The sequence below is a fragment of the Mustela lutreola genome, chromosome 6, assembly GCF_030435805.1.
Source record: "Mustela lutreola isolate mMusLut2 chromosome 6, mMusLut2.pri, whole genome shotgun sequence".
NCBI classification, from domain to species: Eukaryota; Metazoa; Chordata; class Mammalia; order Carnivora; family Mustelidae; genus Mustela; species Mustela lutreola.
The window spans coordinates 71,396,055-71,419,706 of NC_081295.1; the positions used below are offsets into that span (position 1 = coordinate 71,396,055).

Genomic DNA, 23,652 nt, shown 5'->3' on the forward strand with positions numbered 1-23,652 from the left:
ATTAAAAATTTGAAATACCTGATTGATCTTTAAAGAACCAAATTTGTGAACTTTTGGTGAAATTAAAAAAAAATTAGTTCTACTTGATTATTCTATTTCTGTATTTTATTGATTCTAAAATGTGTATTTCATGAACATTTAAATATCTCTGAAATTCGGATGCAACTTAGAGTTAGTGGTGTTTATAATATATGTATATTATCGTTTTTCATATCTAAGAACTCTATCCGTTTTTGACTCACCATTCATTAGTTTGCAAAGCACTGGTTAAAACAAATGCCATATATAATATATATATATATATTTTTTTTTTTCACCTTCATAATGCATCTGTTGCTTTATACAAGGATAGGCTAATGGGGGAAAGCATGGCTTTTATATCAGAGGGATTTTATTGTGAATCCTGGTTCTGCCTTTTTTCTCTTTTATTTATTTATTTTTAAACCTGAGCAAAGAGTTTGGCCTGACATTAATCTTCAGGTTGCAGTGTTCTCATTTGTATATGGGAATAAAGTATTCATATTAAGGTTTTGCACTAAAGGCATTCAATGAAGAAATTTAGTTGAATGCCTTTCCTTTTTTCTCTCTACCTTTTCCATCAGCCTATTTGTACCTCGGGACAGCTCTGTCAGGTAAGAATGTGTAATTTCCATTTTACAGGTTTAGAAACAGAGGCTTAGCAGCATGAATGAGTTAAGAGAAAGACCTCCCTGGGGCCTTTGAATTTCCATTATTCCCCTAGCTCTATTAGGCTTCTCACAGGTAACTATTGACGTAGGCGGGAGCTTAGCTACTTTTTTGTTAATAAATTTCTGGAGGCAGCACGTGTAACAATTTTACACAATACCTTAATAACAATGTCGCTCAACTACATCCTTTTTGGAAAGGAATTTACCTCTTGCCCTCATCCTGTAAACAAGGATGGGTTTCTATTTAAAGAAGAGGAAAAGGAAGAGGGAAAAGGATATTATATCACCTAGCCTAACATTTTTGGGAGCAGATGTTTTCCTTGTCTCATTGTTCACAGAAAATTGGTTCAAGATGGTATAAACCAAATGTTGAAAAATACTGTGATCCATAAATCAATTCATATTTTTCTTTTGTTTGGCTAGAATGAAATGATGCATTGAAATTAAAGATCAATTCTAAAACCTTAGGGCTTGGTACAAAGCCAAAAGCAAGTTATCATCTCTGTCCTATGATAGACCAACCAGAGAGTGGATATTAGACCTCCAGGCCTAATCCAGGCTGGAATCACAGAGGAGCTGTGGAAATTGCTTTTATGCTTTCTCAGTTTTGTCTGAGTATTTTCAATTACAGGGTTTTCTTTTCTTCACCTCAGCATTTCTCTTTCCTATTTGGCAATCACATTTTTAATTAGGTTGCAAATGGATCAAATAACAAGGAAATAGTCTTATTTCAGGAATAAAATATCTTAAAAGTTAAATGAAGAGGAGATGAGTGGGTGCCTGTTGTTTGAAATTGCAGTTGGGTTTCTGAATGAGCCTGGTCTGCTTCCAGACTGTTCCAGGGCTGGCTGGCCGGCCGGTGTGGGCACTGCACTGATGGATTTTAAAAGCTTGGAGACCCTGTATGGAAAATGGGGGACTGAGAGAGAGAAGCAAATTTAAAGAGTTGAGCCAGTGGCATCTGGAACTTGACATGTGCTCAATAAATTCACCTTTCTCATCTTTCTTCTTACTTTTCTTTTCAGTCCTTTATCCTGATTAAAAATATTTATTGTCTGAAACAGTTCTCAAGCTTAAGTATTCTAAGTGGACGCCCAGGGCCACTGTGAAATGAGTAAAGGCTACGCTCCATAAGGAGGCAGACACAGGAAGAAACTCTGGGGACTACTGGTTCTCTTGGGGAGGGCTGGCTAGGGAATCCCAAACTTTAAGTATGGAAACAAAGTTTCCATCATTTTTTTTCTTGACCTACCTGCTATCTCCAGGTGCTTCATGGCCAAATGTTTCTTTTGGCTTTCCTATTGTGGGAACAGATGAGAGCCTGTCTTTGAGTTTTGTTTTGTTTTGTATTTGTTTTAGATTTCTTTCTTCTTCCTTTTTTTTTTTTTTTTTAAAGATTTTATTTAATTATTTGACAGAGATCACAAGCAGGCAGAGAGGCAGGCAGAGAGAGATGAAGGGAAGCAGGCCCCCTGCTGAGCAGAGAGCCCCATGCGGGACTTGATCCCAGGACCCCAGGATCATGACCTGAGCTGAAGGCAGTGGCTTAACCCACTGAGCCACCCAGGCGCCCCTAGATTTCTTTCTTCTTTATTTCTTTTTCTTTTTTTTTTTTTTTTTTTAAGATAGAAAGCGGGCACTCAGGAGCAGAAGTGTGGGGAGGGAGAGGAACAAGCCAATTCCAGGCTGAGTGCAGGGCTATCCCATGACCCTGAGATCATGACCTGTGCCAAATCAAGAGCCAGAGGCTCAATCCCCAAGCCACCCAGGTCCTCCTAGTTATTTTTAACCATTTGTTAGATCTCTTAATTCACCAGGGTTAGCGATGGTGGGTAACTTTGGACTCCTCCCTTCTCTGCTCCTGCCTGCACACATCTACCAGGTTCTTGAAGATTGTATTGTCCCGTCTGTGTGCGTTGCTACTGCTGCGTTCCAGTATGGACTGTGAATGTAGATGAAGAACACACAGGGCTGCCTCCGCTGTAATTCTATAGGAATATTACAGCACCTCCTCATTGATAGGGTCTGAGCACAGATCTCTGTTCATCTTTTTCCTGCCTTCCATGCTATTTACAGCCACTGGAGTGTTCTTTCTCCTGGTAGAGCCGATTATGTTACTATCTCGCTCAGTAGTCTGATTATCCCTTGCTGTTTGTGGAATAGAGACTACATACTTGCAAGGCGCTAGAAGTCTTTAAACATCTGGCACGGATTTATATTTTTGTAGGTTCCTTCCTCCTCTCCTGTCTCCCCTTCCCTGATTTGCATTCCTCCTAGCTCTGGGGCTGTGAACATGCCTTGACTTGGGGAAGCAGTCAGCGGGATTCTGAGATTCTCTGCTTTTGTTCTCCCTTCCCCGGTGGAAAGTCCTGCCCAACCCTGCCTGATTACAGACCTAACGGGTGGCTATTACTCGATGGCTACTTACTAGCAAGTTCTCTAGTTGTAAAATAATAAATGTTTAATAGTGAAAGCTTGGGGGGAAGAAAATCACACATACATATTACTTGGGTCATGCCTCTTCCTTAAAATCTTCATAGATCTCGGAATTGTATACCTCCTTTTAGTTGTTCTAGCCGTTCTCTTGGCATTCGTGTGTGTGTGTGTGTGTGTGTGTGTGTGTGTATTTACTTTTGAAGTTATTATGTAATGCTTTCTATTACAAATACGTATGTATTTGTCCATCCTAACTAAAGATACCCTCCTGGAGCTGGGTTGTGTCTGACTCACCTAAACCTCCCTCAGGTTATTTGTTTGAAGTGAGCCAGTGGCCATACAGTATGACCCCACATGTGACTTCAGTGGTGAAACCACAGGCTTTTGGAAAATTTTGCTCTTTGAGAGGCAACCTACTAGTATCCCTCCAAGGGCCCAGCAGGCCATATATGTGCTCTTGGGACATTCAAGGAATCTCAAGGGCTCCTTTTGTGCCTGCAGATCACATCAAGGTGCTAGAAAGTTTGCTCTGGATTGAAAATCTTTGCAAGTATTTTTGTTATGCTTGATGGCAACACTATCCAGCTTCTCTCTATATCTCTCCAATATGTGAATGCTCAGAGTGCAGGCAATACTGAGAGCATAGTCTCTCTTGAAAGAAAGCAATTCCTAGAGGGCTCTGCCCTTGTCCCTTTGTTTTCTCTAAGCAACTTAGTCATTGCTTCACCATTTGATGATCTTTGCAGGAAAGACAAGCATTCGTTTTTGCAGGGGAGGACACACAGTAAGGGATATGCTGATATAGGTCTCATTTTCATGACCAAAAATGGGGACCTACTGCTTTGATTCGAATCCTTGATCATTTATAGTGGTATAAGTATCCAGAACATCAGAGTGAGATTTAAACTAAAAAACTCAGCAAGTTATATTCACCGTCGGAAACATTTTGAAAAACTAATTTCATTTAAGAGAAAGAGGCAATGTGATAACCGTGTGTGTGCGGAAACGCTGAAAAAATAATCTAACATTGTCACACAGAGGCACTTCTCTTCCTGCTTTTCTTCTGTCTCATGCCAATTTGTGATAAAAGCTGTTCCTTGCAAATATTTCTACTCTACACTGTTTGTGGTTATTTTGTTGTGAAAGAATGATGCCTGAAAGAACTTTTATGGTTTTTGTTGTTACTTAACCTTACTTGTAGGAATTTGACATCTGATATTAAACATATAATTTTATTATCAGGAAAGGAAAATAGGTATCTTACGTATTTTTAAAGAAATGTTAAAAAATGAAGCATAGTGGGAAGATAGGTTGATGGAAAAGAATGTATTTCCTGCCCTAAGTAGTGAAATTCAAATTTTTTCACTAAAATTGAATAGTAGAGAACATTATGGGGGTTTTTGGGGGGGATGGGTAAGGTAGGCATTTTGGAGACATTATTTAGAAATGATTCAAAAGAGCTAGACATCAGTTCTTACAATAGACACTTTGAGCCAGGGACTATGTATTGAGGCAGTCTCTGAACTTGAGCCATTTGGACTGCAAGGAAGTATCCTGGTGCCAGGATTTGTTGTCTTCCTCAAATCTTTGAGTCTTGGCTCTGTTACCATCTGCCTGACCAGCTTTTGTGTAACCTTCCTTTCCTTAGAGCAGCTGCTTCTATAAAAGAAGTCATTTGGATGAGAAATAGATAACCTCTAGACAACATCAACCCTATAATTTTAGGTTTTAAAATTTCAGGAGACCACACTTCTTGTGAGTATAGCTATGTTCTTTGAGGTTTTGTAACAAACTAGCTAGCCAAATTATTAAATAGAATGAATACAAACAAACTCCAGGAAAACTCACAGAAACTATTTCAGGAACACAAAGAGTTCAGAGCCAAGATCTAATGTAAGGAGAACTTTCTCAGAGTGAGGTATGGGGCATTGGGGTGAAAATGGTTCTCCATTTTTTGTGGAGGCATATTGAGAATGTGTTGAAATCTATGGACTCTAACTCAAAAAAAAAAATCAGTACAAACAATTATACTAAAAATTTGCATATAATTTACTTCTTTCACTAGAAATTTATTCTTTCACACAGAAATTTCCAATGAAATAAGTAAATTGTAACCAAGGAAGCACATATATAATACCCAATGAAGTAAGTATGTTATACAAAAATTTGCAGAGACTGAATATTTTCATGATACTAGATTGCCATTTATTGTAAAACAAGTCAAGGTAGTAGAGTTTTGGGAAATAAAAGTGTTGCCACCATATGAAATAGCCTGGTTGATATCAAAACTGTTAAAATCTGTGTCTTAGAATTGAGAGAATATGGTATAATTTTTTTAAAACCAGGAACCGTGACTCACTCATTTGAAAAACAAAAAAAATATTAATGATTATTTCCAAGGAATAAAACGGTCAAATGGAAAACAAAGTAAATTCTTCCCAACATAATTTTAATGAAAGGCTGTTTTTCCACAAAGTAATATGTGCATTTTCTTTTATAATTTATATATATATATATATATATATAAAATTAATATATATTTGTGTATTTTATAAATGTATATATCTATACATTTATATATATAATTTATTTTATGTAATTTATTTCATTTTGAAATTCCTGAAAATGCTGATTCCCAGAGGTACGTAGATGTAGTAGTAGCAGAGAAAGTTAGAATTCATATAACTTGCTAGACACCAGCCTATGTTAAGGCAGGCCTATCTAGAATCTTCTAAGGCCCTGAGTTGAAGTCATGTTAGGAAGTCAAAGACTGTTTGTTACTGTCCCATTCATCCAAGTAGAGGCAAACTTGAAAAAGGGTTCTCCTGAGATTTTTGCATGTGGCAAAATTGAGTAGTAGATCCTTTCTACACCAGCATTCATTTATGGCATTCAAAAATTTCTCTAGTATTTCAATTTCTGATCTCTGCTAGCATGATAGCTGTTTGTCTAAAACAACTCTGCTTATCTACATCTTTAAAAATGAAAAGATTTACTCATTCAACTGGCCAGCTAGAATTATTGTTAAATGAGCCTAACTCCCTGATTAAATACCTCTTTAAAATTATTTCGAGGGTTATTCTTTTCTCTTAAAAACTAAAACTTCTCCAGGAAATAGAATTAGACATATGTCAACATCCTCTGGAAAACTAGGGAAGCTCTGTGTAATCAAAAGCATACTGATGTTTTTCTACTGTTTCTTTACACCCCTTTCTGAAAAGACAGTGCTTAAGGTCCAAACTCTTATCACTATGAGAACCTGCCTGTTTCTACAGGCCTTGCTTTTGCCCTCAGGGGCTCACTTGCAGACAACATGTAAATCTAATTTCTATCTTGACATTTGAATCTAATTTCTTCACCAGAGAAGCAAAACCCAGGGGTGTTGCTCAACATTTCAGGTGCTCCATCTGCAAGTAAAGTACCAGGGTTTGGGATTTTTTTCCCCCACCCAGGAAAATTATGCTTCATCATTCTTGAAGTCCTTTCTAGCCTTAGCAATTTCCCCAATGGCTCACAAAATAGAAATTCTTCTTTGATGACCTATATCTGTGCAGTTTTATCAAGTATTTTGGTCAAGAAAAATAGAGTAGTTTCTGGAGTAGTTATACTAACATATTAGAAGATCCGCTTTCATTATGGAGTGGATAACCGCCATTTCTTTTTCCCAGTAGAACTACAGCTTCTACTTCCTCATTTTTCTCCAAGCCACAAATCACCTGAGTTCCTCAGATATTCCACTTCATCAGGTCTTCCCCAGTCACACTGGCTTCTTTTACTTTATCTACTTCAAGGCTTTTGTATTAAGGCAAGCCTGGGTATTGATACAGTTCCAGATGTTTCAAATTGATTCTTTATTCACAATCAAAATACTACCTATCCAGAACATACTTCCCTCCAGAGAATATACTCCAGTCTTCCTGACTTCATACTTCCTGTTGGAAGTATATGCAGTGTGGGTCTTACTGTATTCAGCAAATAAGAGAAAAACGAAAGGAAAAGTTAGGTTCATTACATCTTCTTTTCTTGGCTAATTTCCAGATTAGGCAAGTTTTGATAATAGGTGTTTTTTTAAATTTTTTATTTATTTTTATTTTTTTATTTTTTATTTTTTTTAAGATTTTATTTATTTTATTTGACAGCGAGATCACAAGTAGGTAGAGAGGCAGGCAGAGACAGAGGGGGAAGCAGGCTCCCTGCTGAGCAGAGAGCCTGATGCGGAGCTCAATCCCAGGACCCTGAGATCATGACCTGAGCCGAAGGCAGCGGCTTAATCCACTGAGCCACCCAGACGCCCCTATTTTTTATTTTTTAAAGATTTTATTTATTTATTTGACAGATGGAGATCACAAGTAGGCAGAGAAGCAGGTAAAGAGAGAGGAGGAAGCAGGCTCCCCACTGAGTAGAGAGCCCGATGTGGGGCTCTATGCAGGGCTCCATCCCAGGACTCTGACATCATGACATGAGGCTTTAACACACTGAGCCACCCAGGCACCCCCAGAATTGACTTTCTTGTAAGCTCACAAGAACTATTCATACAAAGGCTTAATAAAACATCAGGCAGGGGAGATTGGAACACTCTCTTAATTGGTCTGTGCTAGCGTGTAAATCTGATTTTTATCACTTACATAAAACTTTAACTTCACAGTTGATTAATTTATCCAAGTTCTTATTATATTATTATAAATTGAGTTTTACTTGGCCAATTGAAAGGTCAGTTTTTACATGGCCTTGTGTCTGTTTATAGGCTTTCAATAATCTGACAGTGTTTGAGGGTACACATTCTCCTTAGTTAATTCCATTTAAAGCAATAGAAATGACAGAAAATTTTGATCAATTTTTTTATTGATAAATATGTTGATTCTTTTTAAAAATCTTTTAAAAAACATTTTATTTATTTATTTGACAAACAGAGCACAAGCAGGCAGAGTGGCAGGCAGAGGGAGAGAAAGAAGTAGACTCTCCGCTAAGAAAGGAGACCGATGCAGGACTCGATTCCAGGACCCTGGGATCATGACCCTAGCTGAAGGCAGCCGATTAACTGACTGAGCAACCCAGGTGTCCCAAATATGTTGATTGTATTTCAGTTTTAATTCCATACTACTAAAAAGGCCCCTAAATCAAAATATGAAAACGAGTTAGTAAACTTTTTCATATTACAATCACTGAATATAATAACTTTTCTTTCCATTATTTTTTTAACATAACTGTCAAATTGTCAGAGGCTACGGTACTATCTCTACCCTATTTTTAACAACCTATTTGGTTTGAAAAGTCACAGCTTCCTTCTTCCTCCTTATGCCATCTAGTATGTCCCATTTAAAGAGAATGAATGAAATGAATGTTTAAACTGTCTTGATGTTATTAATTACTTGGTAAGATGTTTCATAACAGGAAAGTGTTTGGCATGCAATCAATAGCCTGGAATATTAACATCTTCAAGGACATTAGGTTCTCAATGTTTGTTTAAAGTGATTGTGGAAGGGAGGAAAATAGTCTTTTTTTTTTTTTCCATAAAATCTGCTTCTAGCAGGAAGGGTGATGGGGTATACGGGAGGACTCTGGTTAAAACTTGGAAGGGCTTAAGGTATGAAATAAGAAAAGCATTTTCAAGGGGACATATTGGTAGTGAGTTTTGCTTCTGTGATGGTCGTAAGAAAATCTGAAAATCATTTTATATCTACTTCAGCCTGTATTTGAGGCCATGTGCACTAGGGCATGGTATGCGTGTGTGTGCGCCTGCGCACACGCACAACTCTATCACTGTCTGCCTGTGACAAGCAATATCCTTAGACTAGTAATGACAGGGCTTAGTGGGATGAAAAAAAGAGCCAAGAGGATTTACATGTACATGGCAATTAAATTAATAGGATTCAGTCTTATGCACGAAACTATGTAAATCAACTTGTGTCACATTTTCTGCCTCATAAAAATTTAAAAAACCATGGGTATTAGTAACCCAAGTATTATTCTGAATTTATGAAATAGTTATATGTTAATGTGCATATTGTGATTTATTTGCAATTAAACCAGTGAAGAGAATGTTATTAGACAAAGACAGAACTTAATCATCATTTTGGTTAAAACTGGGCAAAGATTCTATCATGAATTTTTCTTGAGAAATGGTAATGCTCATGGCTACCAGTGAGTATGTGTGACTGACAGCTTGATGATATAACAAAGGAAGAAAGAAAAACAGAAAAAATGAAGGAAGAAGATAAAAAGGAGGTCCAGGGAATTAAGGGCAAGGAAGGAGTGGGGTGGCAAGAAAAACAGACAAGAAAAGTATTTCTAAAGATAGAATGTATGGCCTACTACCAGTAATTGTAGAAAGTGATGATTTATCCATTTTAGTATTTGAGGAAAGACAGATTAAAAAAAGAATGGTGACTGTGGGGGTATTAATCATTATTATAAATTATATTTCATGTTATATTTTACATACATAAGGACATTAAAAAAACAAAACTCATATGTTCTAATTGACTTACCTTTCACTTCTCTTCCTGCAGTTTTCTTTTTGCTTTAACTCTTCAATATTTCATCATAGGTTTACTCTGTTTAGTATTCCCAATCAACTGTTTAATATTACCATTTTTTCTACTAGGTTCCACACTCAGTGTGAAGACCAACATAGGGCTTGAACTCATGACCCGGAGATCAAGACCTGAGCTGAGATCAAGAGTTGGATGCTTAACTGATTGAGGCACACAGGTGCCTCAGTATTACCAATTTTGACTAAAATGTTTAGTAATCTTTCTTTTTAAAAAAAAAATTTTGAGAGTGTGAGAGCAAGTGAGCTTTGGTGGAGGGGCAGAGAAAGAGGGTGAGGGAGAGAGAGGATTCAAAGTGGACTTCCCACTAAGTCGGAGCCCTGTGGTTCAGTCCCACAACCCTGAGACCATGATCTGAGCTTAAACCAAGAGTCAGATGCACAACCAACTAAGCCACCAAGAGTCCCAGTAATCTTCTTAAAGACACAAGAAATTCAGTTTTTTATTCAGTCAACATTCATTAAAGACCTACTATGGGGCACCTGGGTGGCCCAGTGGGTTAAGCCGCTGCCTTCAGCTCAGGTCATGGTCTCAGGGTCCCAGTATCGAGCTCCGCATCAGGCTCTCTGTCCAGCAGGAAGTCTGCTTCCCCTTCTCTCTCTGCCTACTTGTGATCTCTCTCACTGTCAAATAAATGAATAAAATCTTAAAAAAAAAAAAAGGCCTACTATGTGGAAGGATTCTGTTAGGTATGGAAGGAAGAGAAAAAAAATGACAGTGGGAACAGAGGGAATGGTGTCAGACAGATGAGATGGGAAGGATGTATGTGGATAAGGTAGCAGGAATGTTTAGTGGTCTGCTCAAAAAGTTTGGAACTGGTTCTGTTAGCCAAGGGAAGCCAGGGAAAGCTCTTAAGCAAGGAGAGACACCATCAGGGCTGTGCTTGTATGTGATAATACAGTTGAGCCTTGAACAACTAGAGGTGGGTGGCCGTTAGGGATGCTGATCCCACACCCTCTTCCTTGCAATCAGAGACTCCCATATAACTTTGACTCCTCTAAAACGTAACTACTACCAGCTTCCCGTTGACTTGAATCCTTACCAATAACATAGTTGATTAACACATACTTTATGTTCTATGCATTATATACCATATTTTTACAATAAAGTAAGCCAGGGAAAATAAAATTAAGAGAATTATGAGGAAAGGGCACCTGCATGGGTCAGTCAGTTAAGCATCCAACTCTTGGTTTCAGCTCAGGTTATGATCTCAGGGTCATGAAATCAAGGCCCATGCTGGGCTCTGCTCTGGGTGTGGAGCCTGCTTAAGAGTGTTCGTTTCCTTCTCCTTCTGCCCTCCACCCACTCTTGCTCACTCTCACTTACTTGCTCTCTTTAAAAAAAAAAAAAAAAAAAAAAATCATAGGGAAGAGCCAACTCTATTTGAATAAAAAAGACTAAAAAAGTCATAAGAAAGAGAAAATACATTTACTGTATTTATAGAAAAGATTTCACTTATAGGTAGATCTTTGCAGTTCAAATCTATATCATTCAAGGGTCAACTGTAATGTGCAAAATAATTTAGAAGAGAAGGCAAAGAAGTTGCTAAAAGGGCTGTTGTAATATTAGAACTAAGACCTAACTATAAGGGCCCAGAAGGGACTCAGACAATGAAGACAGAACGAAGACCGCAGGTAGAGCCTTCGGAGGTGGAAATGCAAAGGTTGTGGAGGGGGAGGGATGCAGATATACTTTGTGTCCCCCCTCCCCTTGCTTTTTAAGAAGACTTCTGTAAGTAAGAGTTCACTGTAGACAGGGAAGTGAGGGTTTAAAATTTTTAAAAAATACTTTAAGACTGTATAAGTAAGAATAAAGTACTTATTTCTCACGATGACTTTAAATAATGAAAAAAGTGTAAACAACATTTATGGAATGATGATGTTGAGAACTTGCTTATGAGGAAATCTTAGATACACGGACTAATAGATCACCAAGATCAGCAACAATCCAGTTCAGGCTCCTGGGTATGGAGAAGAGAGTAGCCATATTTTTGAGGGGGAGAAAGAACAGGAACATCCCTTGTATGTTTCATAACTTTTGAGCTTGTTTCCTAATCTACAAAATAAAGAACAGCATGCTGGTTAAAAGGAAGGGAATTTAGTCTAGAGTTCTGTTCAAAGACAGCCTGTGGCACAGAACAAACGTGTTTTCTTAGCCAAGAGAACTTTACTTAACCTGACCCCTCAGCTTTACTTTTCTTAGGTGATAGGGTGTGTAGGGTGTGTGTGTGTGTGTGTGTGTGTGTGTGAGAGAGAGAGAGAGAGAGTGTGTTAATTGAAATGAATTGAAGGGACAGGACTCGTGAATCACATGTCACAGAGGGCCTGGCATATGGTAGTGCTCAACAAATGCTAAGAACGGCTGCTATTCTCAGCCGTAACATTTAAGAGTATTGGTAGATGTTTCTTTCTAGCCTTGAAGGGTCTGTTGACAAAAGCAAGGGGTAAAGTTGGCATTGGCTTTTTATGTGAAAGAAGATGACGTTCCAGGATGCACAATCATTCCATGTGGACATTTTAAACCAGACGCAGAGGTAAAGCTTTGCTTGTTACCTGTATTGCACACTTCTGCTCCCGGCTCATTGGTTTTTGCTTAGGTTCATTTTGACACTGAACATGAAGGGGTTAAGAAATGCCCTTACTCATGGTACATGAAGTGGCAGAAATTATCAGATGGAAACAGAAATTGGGAAGGGGAGGGGGGGATGGCTCTGTAGTAACTCATTGTTGACTGACCAAGAAGGCTTGTACTCGCATCGATGAGCGGAGTTCACAACCCGGCAGTTTCATCGGAATGATTCAGGGCTGGGGGCAAATTCAATACCCCCCCCCCTCCACCGCGCCCCCACCCTTCCTCGACTAAAGCCTAAAGCCGCTGGGACTGGAATTGCCCCGGGTTGAAACAATACTCTGAGTCACAGCTGCTCTCATTGGAGAGCCGGCCAGCCCGCCCTTCACCGGCGAGGCCCCGCCCCTCCCCTGCCAGTCACCGGCCTCGGGAGGCGGAGCCGGCCAATGCTAATGAGCGGAGCAGCCCGGAGGAACTTCATTCCCCGTCTCCGTGTCAGGATCGCAGAAATTATGCCCCTTCTGTCACCATGAACTGGCTCTCCAGTTCCCAGGGAGTTGTCCTCACTGCCTACCACCCCAGCGGCAAGGACCAGGCCGTGGGGGGGGACCATGGCAAGGGAGGGGAGGAAGCCACCGCAAGGTAAGCCCCGGCGTTGGAAAGCTCCGGTGCAAAACAAAACCTCCTACCTGCTCCAGGAAGAAAAGTGACAGGGAAGTTGGTGCCGGGAGAAAGGAAAGCCTAACGTCCTGCTGCGGAAGAAGTGTTTGGCCCCGGGGGGTTTGTGTACTTTGCGTCTCCTCTAGTCCACGCCTCCAGTAGCCCCTATGACTCCTGGTGAAGATGGATGGGAAGGAACTGGGGCTGGGGCTGTCAGGCTTGCTGCTTAGCAGGTGCATTTGCAAATGTTGAAAGATCAAATGACTGTGTTTGAAACACTTCTGTGACATGGAATTCTTGAATGGGCTCAAGGCACAGCCGTTGGAACTGCTGGTTGGGGAAGTGTGCCAACAAGTAACGAGGCTGTTCATTGTAGAGTCTGTTGTTAGAGTGCAGGATTTCCCCCCTCCCTCTTCTCCCTGAAAGCAAACTTCTTAGGCAAAAAGCCCAAGACACTGGCCTGTGGCAGTGTGTTTCACATTCTTTTGTGTATTTGTGAGCATGGGGCAGAACTTTCAAAAAGGAGCTTTTTTTGATTGTTTATTTGTTTGTTTGTTTGTTTTAATCAGGAGGTAGTTCGCTGGGGCCAGAGTGAAATGTGGTTAATGTTGACTCACTTTAGACGCAGAAGGGCAAGTGTTCTATAGACCACTGAGGCAAAAAGAGAACCTTTCTCTCTGTGTACTTTGTTCTGATTTTTCAAGGGCTTTTTTTTTTTTTTTTTCTTCTTAATGACCTTCTTCCTAGCTGAACATTTTTACCTCCAGACTTCGATATAAATAGTAAATATTGGCTTAGAAGCTTGCAAAAAGTGAATGCTTAACCTGGTAATGTAGCATAACCTCAATTAGTTGTCGGTAAGCATATTTCCTCCTTGATGTTAAGTGTGATAATAAAACCTTCTTTGTTCTTATATGACTTATGCTTATGCCTACAGCTGAAATAATGCCTTCTTTCATTTGTTTAAAAACCCTCAGAAGTGGGGGAAGGGAATAAAAATCAAAGGAATGGCTGTAGTACTCTATTAGATTCTCAGGCTGACCAGAACTTTTCCTCACATAGCTGCCACAGTATGTATTCCATTGACTGAATTCATTTTTGGAGAGAAAAGGGAATTGCTACTTGTGCTTTAGATGTGTTCCCATTTTATTTTCTGTCACTTTTAGTGTTTTGTGTGAGATCATTGAGTACTTTCATTTTTTTCTGTGGTTCACCAGTGTATTAGTGATCTTTTAGCAGTAAGCAGCCTGTAACACCAGCCTTGTGTCTTCTCTAACTGGGAGTCCACATCAGAGTCATAATTGCCAGAATAGTACAAACCTAGTTCATTCTGCATTGACTTTACTCTGGACTGGCCTAGGTATTTGAGCCAAATTTTGGTTCTTGGTTTTGAGAGTAGGAAGAAACTTCAGGACATAGAATCCAAACCTCTCATTTTCCCCTTGAGTCCTCAAGCCCCAGGAATTATTAGGGTGTTGCAAGGCCGATGGTTCTAGGTCTTTGCCAGGGGACTGCATATTCAGTTTTGGAGGCTTTATTCTATATTTGGAGTTTTGCAGTCTGTTGTTGTGGCCTGTAGTTGAGTGGGTTGAGAGGACAAAGACCAGACAGAATACTCTCAGACTATGCTGAAGCAGAATCTGGAGGTGCTAAGGCAGCGGGGTATACCCGCAGCTGAAGGTGCTGTGAATGTTCCTCCTGGGGCCACAGCACCAGGTCTGTTCCCACCAGCTTCCCCTGTGGGCTGCCATATTGCTTGTCCATACTGGCCCCAAACCTTCACCACTGAATTAGAGTTGTGGGGACTTTTTTTTCTTTTTCTTCTTTAGTAGTCTCCATGCCCAGTGTGGAGCTTGAATTCGCAACCCTGAAATCAAGAGTCCCAAACACTCCTGAACCAGCCAGCCAGCCAGCCAGTTCCTTATATTGGCTGAAGAAGAGGGGAGGCCTGGTGTGATGGCTGGGGGGAAAGGCAGGAAAAAGGGGGAAGGGACAGTCTTTTTAATGGAATTTATCATTAGGTCTGTAATAATTTAGCTCAGTGTTATTTGGGGCCTGGAAGCGTTGAGATACTACTAGTGGAGGAGGAGGGGGTTGGATGGAGGCAGGGAGCGATTCAAGGATGGGATGGGGTCAGGAGTGACCCCGAAAAAGGGGAGCCAGGCCCACAGGGCTTTCACTCTGATCAGATTGGTCACCTGGTGCCTTAAGCACTGGGAAGCTCTGAGGGGCAGGGTTGATGGTTGGGATGTCTATTTTAAAAAGCTCTTCAAATGCAAACCAAACCAAAACAGACAAAACTCAAAAAGAGGCCAAGGTAGACCCTGTTCTCTCCCACCCGTTCAACAGTTGGTGCAGGGAGCTTGGGAGTCTAATTTGGCTTATTGCAAGATTAGGTCTTTTCCAAATAATAGGAACTCTGAACAATTTAATCGAATGTTTTGTTCAATAAGATGAACTCATATATGTCACCTGAAAAGTATAAAGGGCTATGTATATGATTTAGGATATTTATAGAATGTGTTTGATTTTTAGCTTTGCCTAATCAAGTCTTTTTTACTTTAATTTTGGTCTTTGGAGAAGCTGGGGTAGTAGGGAATTAGTATTTTTGTAAGTAATCTCTTACTCTAAAATTCCTTCCATTCCATTCCGTTCCATTATCCCTCTTTATCAGGATACATTCACTGGATGACTGATTAAGGAATTCCTCCTCCTCCTGGTTAGAGTCTCTCAAATATTTACAGAATCCTGTTTTCAGTTTTTTGTTCTATTTCTTCCTTAAAACATTAGGATTTGAAGAAATATGCTAACATTAGTTGTTCTGACTGACTTATACACAGATATTTCCAAAGGAAGCCACTCTTTATGACTAGCTGTACTTATGAGTATTTACTTGTTAATTTTCAAGCAGGTTTCTTACTGTTTGCTTTAGCAAAGCAGTTTTTAAAACTGCATTTTGTCTACGTTTATTATTCTCCTTTGACTTATAAAAAAAAATATTTTATTTATTTATTTGACAGAGAGAGAATGATCACAGGCAGGCAGAGAAAGAGGGGGAAGGAGGCTCCCTGCTGAGCAGAGAGACTGATCGTGGGGCTCAATCCCAGAACCCTGGGATCATGACCTGAGCCGAAGGCAGAGGCTTAACCCACTGAGCCACCCAGGTGCCCCTACTTTCACTTTTTTTTTTTTTTTTTAAGATTTTATTTATTTATTTGACAGAGAGAGTAAGAGCACAAGGCGGGAGGGAGAAGGAGAGGGAGAAGCAGACTCCCTACCCAGGAGGGAGCCTGGCGTGCCGCTGGATCCCAGGACCCACCATGGGATCATGACCTGAGCTGAAAACAGCTGCTTACCCCACTGAACCACCCAGGCACACCCTCTTTTGACCTTTTTTTTTTTTTTTTTAAAGATTTTATTTATGTATCTGACAGAGATCACAAGTAGGGGTGGGAGGGGTGGAGCGGAGAGAGCAGCTCCCTGCTGAGCAGAGAGCTTGATGTGGGACTTATTCCAGGACCCTGAGATCATGACCTGAGCTGAAGGTAGAGGCTTAACCCACTGAGCCACCCAGGCAGCTCTGCCCTGACTTTTTGAAAAATACTTACTTGCTTTATCTCAGGTTTTCATCAATATTTGATAACTATTAATGTCAGATGGTATTTTCTTATTGAAACTCTTAACTCCAGTTGACATTCCAGGTACTTTATGTCTTCCGTGGACAAAGATATGGCATTCATCGTGTAAGGTCTTGTTTTGTTGACCCCATTTGCTGACCATTGGAATTGGGCAGAACCAAGGGGCAGTGGGTCATGGTGACTAGGCTCTGAAACCCCAGGCTGGGAGCCAACCTGGCTGGGTTCACATATGAGCTCTCTAGCTCATTAGCAGTATGGCCCCGGAGGGGTTCTTTAACTCTCTACCTATAAACCGAAATTAATAGTACTCCCATCATTGGAGGGCCAGGTGGGTCTTTCCCTGTAAAGCTCACAGAACAGTGTCTGCTTTTATAGCCAGGTGTTACTCTCTTTAACATTAGGTAAGGTAATGATGGAGCTTTGTGGCATAATAAAGCATTCTTCCTCATTTCAGAAGCATTTTCACCAGTATCGTTTTGTCATGGGTTCTGAAACATGGGCATGATTTATGTGCTTAACTGAAATTGGCATAACTGAAAATTAACCATAATGTAAAAGTTCAGGCCTCTGATGTTCGAAAGACCTTGGAAATGTCCTTTTGATGTGTAGCACTATTGAGAATTGGAACTAGTGACAGCAGCTTTGAGTGAACCTGCCTTGGGGTATTGACGGGCCCCACAGAGGTCTGTAAACACTGACTTTTATGGCAACATGGAATGTGGGCGGGTCTTCTTTAGGCAGCTAGACTCCTTGCGGTCCCAAACTTCCTTCCTCCTCCTCTAAGAACTACTGCCTGGTGTGCCCAGTGGAAGAGGGTAGCCATCTTCACATGCTTTGTTTAATTTTAGACTTTTTCAAATTCTACCCATTTCGTGGTTTTATACAATTATGTCATAATGTAATCATTTGGTCACTCAGTCATTCCACATATAACTACTAAGCTCTTACTGTGTGTCAGGCAGTTGTCCAAGAGCTGGGGCTGTAATGGGGGAAGAAAAATCAGACAAACATCTGTTTGTGGTGGTGGAGTGGGGCACAGAGTAAGAAAGTGAAGGCCTTAGCAGCAGGTGAGCCTTGCCAGATATCTGGGGACAAGAGTTGGGGGAAGAGCTTTTAAGGTAGAGCCATGGAGGAGTTATAGAAGCGATGAGCCTGCAGTAAGCCCTAGAGCAAGCCCCCAGAGGAGCAAAGAGCTTTGCTTAGCTGGAATGGTTGGGAGTCAGTGGCTCTGAGTAGGAGAAAACTTGGTGGGGCAGGTAGATCTATCTGACGGTTTTGTAGACCACTTGCGGAATTTAATTTTTGCAAAAAGTGAGATGGGAAGCCAGTGATCGGGGAGGCTAGTGATCACGGGAGGGAGAGAGCATGTTTTGGTTTTGAAGAGTGTCTCTGGCTGTTGTGTAGATTGTGTACTTATAGAAGTAGGCACGTGACTCAGGAGGGTAAGGTGATGGTAGCCTTGATCAAGGTTTTAGTTTGGGTAGTAGGTCTGGTGGGCAGTGAAATATTCTGAAGGTAGAGCTTTTGGGATTTCCTGATGGTTTTGGTACATGAGCCAATGGGAATAAAAATTGTAGCAAGGTTTGGCCTATGCAACTCCCATTTTATTTAGATTGGGAAGGCTTCTATAGTGGAAAGAGGTTGGGCTGGTAAGATACGAAGCTCAGTTTTGGACTTACAACTTGGAAATTTTTTTCTCCTTAAAGAAGTGTTAAGGGAAGAACGTGGTTGTCTTTCTTGATGCATTCCAAGTTTTTATGTGAGTACACGGCACTCAAAAAAATTATGTACTGTATCATAAATAAAGTTTTTCTCATCTATGTTTGTGAACTATCTAAAATTATGTGTAATTTTTGGTGAAGAAAAGGATGGTCAAGAATTTTGATAGTGCAGTTATGTAGTAAGTGAAATAACATTTCTTATTTTTTTCTCACTTTAGCTTTTAGGGCATTCCAATTGCCTTTTTTTAAAAAAATTATTTATTTGACTGAGAGAGAGTGAGAGAGCACAAGTAGGGGGAGCCGCAGAGGCAGAAGCAGAGGGAGAAGAGTGTTCACTGCTGAGCAGGGAGCCTGATGGGGGACTCAATCCCAGGACCCTAGGACCATGACCTCAGCCTAAGGCTTAACTGACAGAGCCACCTAGGTGCCCCCAAATGCATTTTCTACCTGACCATATGGATAACTACTTCTAGATCAATCTAGTTATCCATTTCATGACATTAGAGTACTTTCTGAAAACTTCTTTACTGTGTAGTTTAGAAGCCTTATCTATAATTTTCTCTTGAATTGTTAGAAGACACACCTCATACTCCAAAGGGCTGCTCTCACCTTTATTTAAAGTTATGTGATAGTTGCCTTTTAAAGGTTTTTGTTGTTGTTGTTGTTTTTTAATATTTATTTGTTTGACAGATCACAAGTAGGCAGAGTGGTAGGCAGAGAGAGAGAGAGAGAGAGAGAGAGAGAGAGAGAGGAGGCAGGCTCCCTGCTAAGCAGAGAGCCCGAGGCGGGGCTTAATCCCAGGACCCTGGGATCATGACATGAGCTGAAGGCAGAGGCTTTAACCCACTGAACCACCCAGGCGCCCCCGATAGTTGCTTTTTAATTGCCCTCATTTGTGAAGTCTGTGATTTCTTTGGGCCTGTCCCAAATGATCTTCATGGGACTTATATTAGGTTTATGTCTTTCAAATATGAGAATTTCTAAATCTCAAGAACCTCTCCCCTAACCACTTGCAAAACAAAAACCAAGACAAACAAAACCCAACAAAAAACCCAAGCCCTGCCAAAAACCTTTTGTTTTCCATGAGACACTTATTTCCCTGTCTACCTGCACCGTCTACTCTTGTCTCTCTTTTCTGAGTGGGGCTTGTGCTTATTGAAAGGTTTATGTTCTTGGGGCCCCTGGGTGGCTCAGTTGGTTGAGCGGCTAACTCTTGATTTCAGCTCAGGTCATGATATCAGAGGGTCCTGGCATCCAGCCCCTTACGTCGCATCAGGCTCTGCACTCAGCGGGGAGTCTGCTTGTCCCTCTCCTGCTCCTCCCTAGCTCTCTCTTTCTCAAATAAATAAAATCTTTTATAAAATAAAGACTTACGTTCTTTTTATGTTTTAAGTTCTTGGTATTTGTCTTGCTTTCAGGAGTATTGCCCCAAAATGACCTCACCAAAATTGATGTGATTAATGATGGACTTAATCGCTACCAGATTGCGTGCCCATTAGGCTTTAGTTGTTTTAGCAATTGGACCTCCAAAATGAATTATTATTTTTTTTCCTCTTTAAATTCCTTGTCATCTGCACACATGAGTAGCATTCACACATGAGAAAAAAGACCTGCATCTTAGAGGGCTGAGCCTGCATTGTCAAAAGTGGGGGGCTCTCTGTGCTCCGTGGTCATGGATTCGTGATGTCTTAATTCCTTTTGCTGCCTTCTTTCATGTTTCTCTCCTGCCTTTCTTTCATCCAGCTCTGCCCAAGCGTCCTGAGAAGCCTTTCTGCTTGTCACCCTAGTGGTGTCCCTGGGAGAGAGCTTGGAACAGCAGAAACTTGAGGCCTCCAGGCTGTGAGGGTGGTGGGGCAGGGGTAGGGTGAGGGGAGGTCAGCAGCACCTTCTCCATGCTTGGTTTGGGGACAGGGGGGCACTAGACTAGGTGTGATGCAATTCTCTCCTGAACTCTCTACTCTAGATGACTTCTGATCTAGATGCTTCCTTTCAAACAAATACTGAGAAGAAATTGCTGTAAGGTTTTAGCGGGTATTGGTATTTCTTGACTTCTTTGCTCTTTCGATAGGAGATAAAGCACGAATCTCCCTACTTGAGGAGCGTGGGGACGGATAAAGGTGTTGGGAGTGAATTAGGGTAGATGGGGCAGAAGGGATGATGTCTGGATAATCTGGAAGACACATTCTTTTGACTACTATGTTTGTTGCTGTGAGCCCGCCAAGTTTGTCCCGCTTTTTGCAAGAAGTAAACAGAAACCATGGAGACCGGTGTGGTCAGTTACTACATCTGGAATCTCTTCCAAACTCAAGTGCACTAAGTATCTGAATTTCTGTGCTGAGAGAGAATGCGAGACATCATCTCCTTTGCTCATGCTGTTTGGTGTTTCGTAGAGAACCCTTCAGTGTCCTTAGGGAAATGAGGTTTATTACAGGCAGCTGGGTCCTGGGGAGAGGCGGCTTTGCCTGTCTTTTTCTCTCACTGAGGGGTCATGTGGTATGTCTGCTCACTCTCTCTGGACATTCTCTTGTGCTTTTCTATCTGCTGCTTTATTATCTCATCATTTTAAACTCGAGCTCAGATCCTAATGGATGCCCAGCCTTGTTGCCCTCTATCAACTTGTGTCTCATAGCAAACTGATCATCTCTCTATTTCCTAGTTTCAAAGTTTTGAAAGGGGACTCGAAGTGCGGGGTTCATTTTCTTGAGCTGCCTCAGGAAGTCTATGATTCTTATGGTTTGACCCCTGAGGGTCTTTTTAGTGAAGCAGGTTCTGTGGGGAGGGCAGATCTCAGAAGGGATACGGCATCTTTACTAAGCTGTCGAGGGCATCCTACCTTTCACTGTCTCCTCCTCTGTGAAATGGGTGTAATAATGTTCTGTCTTCTTCACAGGGTTAATTATAAAGATCAACTATGAGGCTTTTGAGAGTTTTAAAAAAGTAGATGAGGAATATTACTTTAATCCTTCCTAAAACAATATCTTATGAACAACTGATGATTTCATAACAGATGGGGGCACCTCTTTGGCACAGTCGGTTAAGCCTCTGACTCTTGGTGTCCGCTCCAGTCATGATCTCAGAGTCATGGGATCCAGCCCCACATCAGCCTCCACGCTCAGCATGGAGTCTGAGTTTCTCTCTCCATCTTCCTCTATCCCTCTCCACCATGTGCTTGCTTTCTCTCTCTTTCTCAAGCAAATACCTATATTTTTAAAAGATTTTAGTTATTTATTTGACAGAGAGAGACACAGCGAGAGAGAGAGAACACAAGCAGGGGGAGTGGGAGAAGTAGAAACAGGCTTCCCACTGAGCAGGGATCTTGATGAGAGACTTGATCCCAGGATCCTGGGATCATAACTGAGCTGAAGGCAGATGCTTAATGACCAAGCCACTAGGCACCCCCAAATAAATAAATAAATCTTTAAAAAAAAAAAAAGTAAGTGATGTTTCATGGAGCAGGTCTCTTGAGGGTATGATATCCATGGTACAGATCTGGGGGTGGGGAATGTGTTCCCCCCGCCTCAATTCCCCATCCCCTTTCCCATTTAGCACACAAATTTGAAAACTGTTCTGCTGGTTGTTCTCTTCATCTGTGTCATACATAATAAATTTACTTTCAATGCCTACTGGGCCTTGCGCCCTAGGCCAGAAACTGTCTTCTTCAGCAGTTCTCCAACCCCTCCCTGCACCTGCATTTCCAATTGCTAAAAACTCGACAGCTCCTGCTTACCCAAGGCTCACAAGAGCAGATGGTTTTGGTTCCACCTCTAAGAGACTGGGGACTTTTTGGTGGAAGTAGCGATATTAAAGGAAGAAATGGGAGGGTGAACTGGTGGGAGGGGAGAGACGGATACCCGTTAGAAAGGCAGAAGCTGTTTTCCATGGGGAAACGATAGCATAAATGATATTTAAATTGCACAGGCTGTAAGTTCTCCAATTGTGGCATTTCATTGTTTAGTAGATTTCTTTTCACTAGCCACACAACTCAACGCACTATTTATTTGTAGCATTGTTGCCATGGGGAAAATATGTTCTGAGCTTCCAACAACAGGTTCCCAGATACATTTTTCAAACTCAAATAAAATCTTCAACTAAGTTGGTGGTTACTGCTCAATATTTTCTTTTTTTTTTCTTTTTCTTTTTTTTTTGCTCAATATTTTCTTTGGTGCCTCTCAGGACCTTTATGAATTGAGAAGTGAGACTTGCATTTTTAAATTTTACTTACGTCTTTATTTTCTGCCTGTGGGTTTGTCTTAGTCTAGGACAGTGTGCCTTGCAAGGCCCACAGGAGCTTCACACATCCCTGCAAAAAAAAACTTTCCACATCTCCTATGCATGTGCCTGTCTTCGGTTAGGGATTATGCTCTTGTTTCCATTTGTCATTTATTTTGGAAGAGTTAGGAAGGTGGAAATTGATATATGTTCTTGTGATCCTAGTTGAATCAGGTGAGAAGAAAATATGATTAAGTGGGAAATGGATTGATGTCATGCTGCTATGAAACTGGAATTACGTGGTAGGATATTGGATTCTTATTAACATGTATGTTTTGGTTTGGGTGATGGGGCTGTAGGGATCTGGTTTATCTCTGCATCTTACTGTCTATCAGATATCATCTGAGGAAAGTCATAGGAATGATACTGATAAGCATAAAATTGAAATCTTACCTAGAAAGATTCAGGTGACTTAGAAAGGTATTAGGATATGTTAATATGTTATATGTTAGTATGTTAATATGTTAAATTTTGAATTATTTTAAACATTTTAATAGATATTTTAGCTAAGCTGTGAAGGTCTTTTTTGGGTGGTGTAAATGATAAGCCTGGAATAAAATAAATGTAAGAATTCCTGCTCTGGGGGTGCTTTGGTGGCTCAGTGGGTTGGACCTTTGCCTTCGGCTCAGGTCATGATCTCAGGGTCCTGGGATAGAGTCCTGCATCGGGCTCTCTGCTCAGCAGGGAACCTGCTTCCCCCTCTCTCTGCCTACTTGTGATCTCTCTCTGTCAAATAAATAAAATCTCAAAGAAAAAAAAAGAATTCCTGCTCTGAGGGAATTTCTGATATAATTCAAATGGATTCTAAAATAATTTTTTTTTCAGTATCCTATTTAGGAAGTTCTGGTGTGAAGTATAAAACTTTAAAATAATTTGTTGTTGAATAATTGAGATTTGGTTTGAGTAAGAAAAGGTAAATTGGCAAGTGAAAGTTGAAAGGAACTTGGGCTATTTATAGGTGGTCTAGAAACATGTAACTCGATCAACTTTGTCTATAATTAATGTTTCTACTAGAGTTACTAAGTGTGTGTCTGTTATTTCTCTCTGATCCAAATAATATGGTCAAGGATGCAATCCACCATCTGATAGAAGTTATTTGGGTCAAGGTAGAAGTAAATTT

The 23,652-nt window shown here is 40.7% G+C and overlaps 1 protein-coding gene across 14 annotated transcripts in view; it reads left to right on the forward strand.

The window, feature by feature from the left end:
- Positions 1-23,652, forward strand: part of ARHGAP18 (Rho GTPase activating protein 18) — a 295,486-nt gene that overhangs the window by 52,592 nt on the left and 219,242 nt on the right. For 9 of the 14 annotated variants that reach the window (XR_009354648.1, XR_009354647.1, XR_009354650.1 and 6 more), the window contains exon 1: positions 12,681-12,886. The exons of 1 other annotated variant lie outside the window; for it this stretch is intronic. Coding sequence is in view for 6 of the 13 variants with exons in the window: in XM_059177587.1 (XP_059033570.1) it covers positions 12,774-12,886 (113 nt within the window). In the remaining 7 variants the exon portion in view is untranslated. Of the gene's footprint in view, positions 1-12,679; positions 12,887-23,652 lie in introns of those variants that run through there. 4 more of the 14 variants (XR_009354645.1, XR_009354646.1, XM_059177591.1 and 1 more) reach the window with 2 other exon arrangements.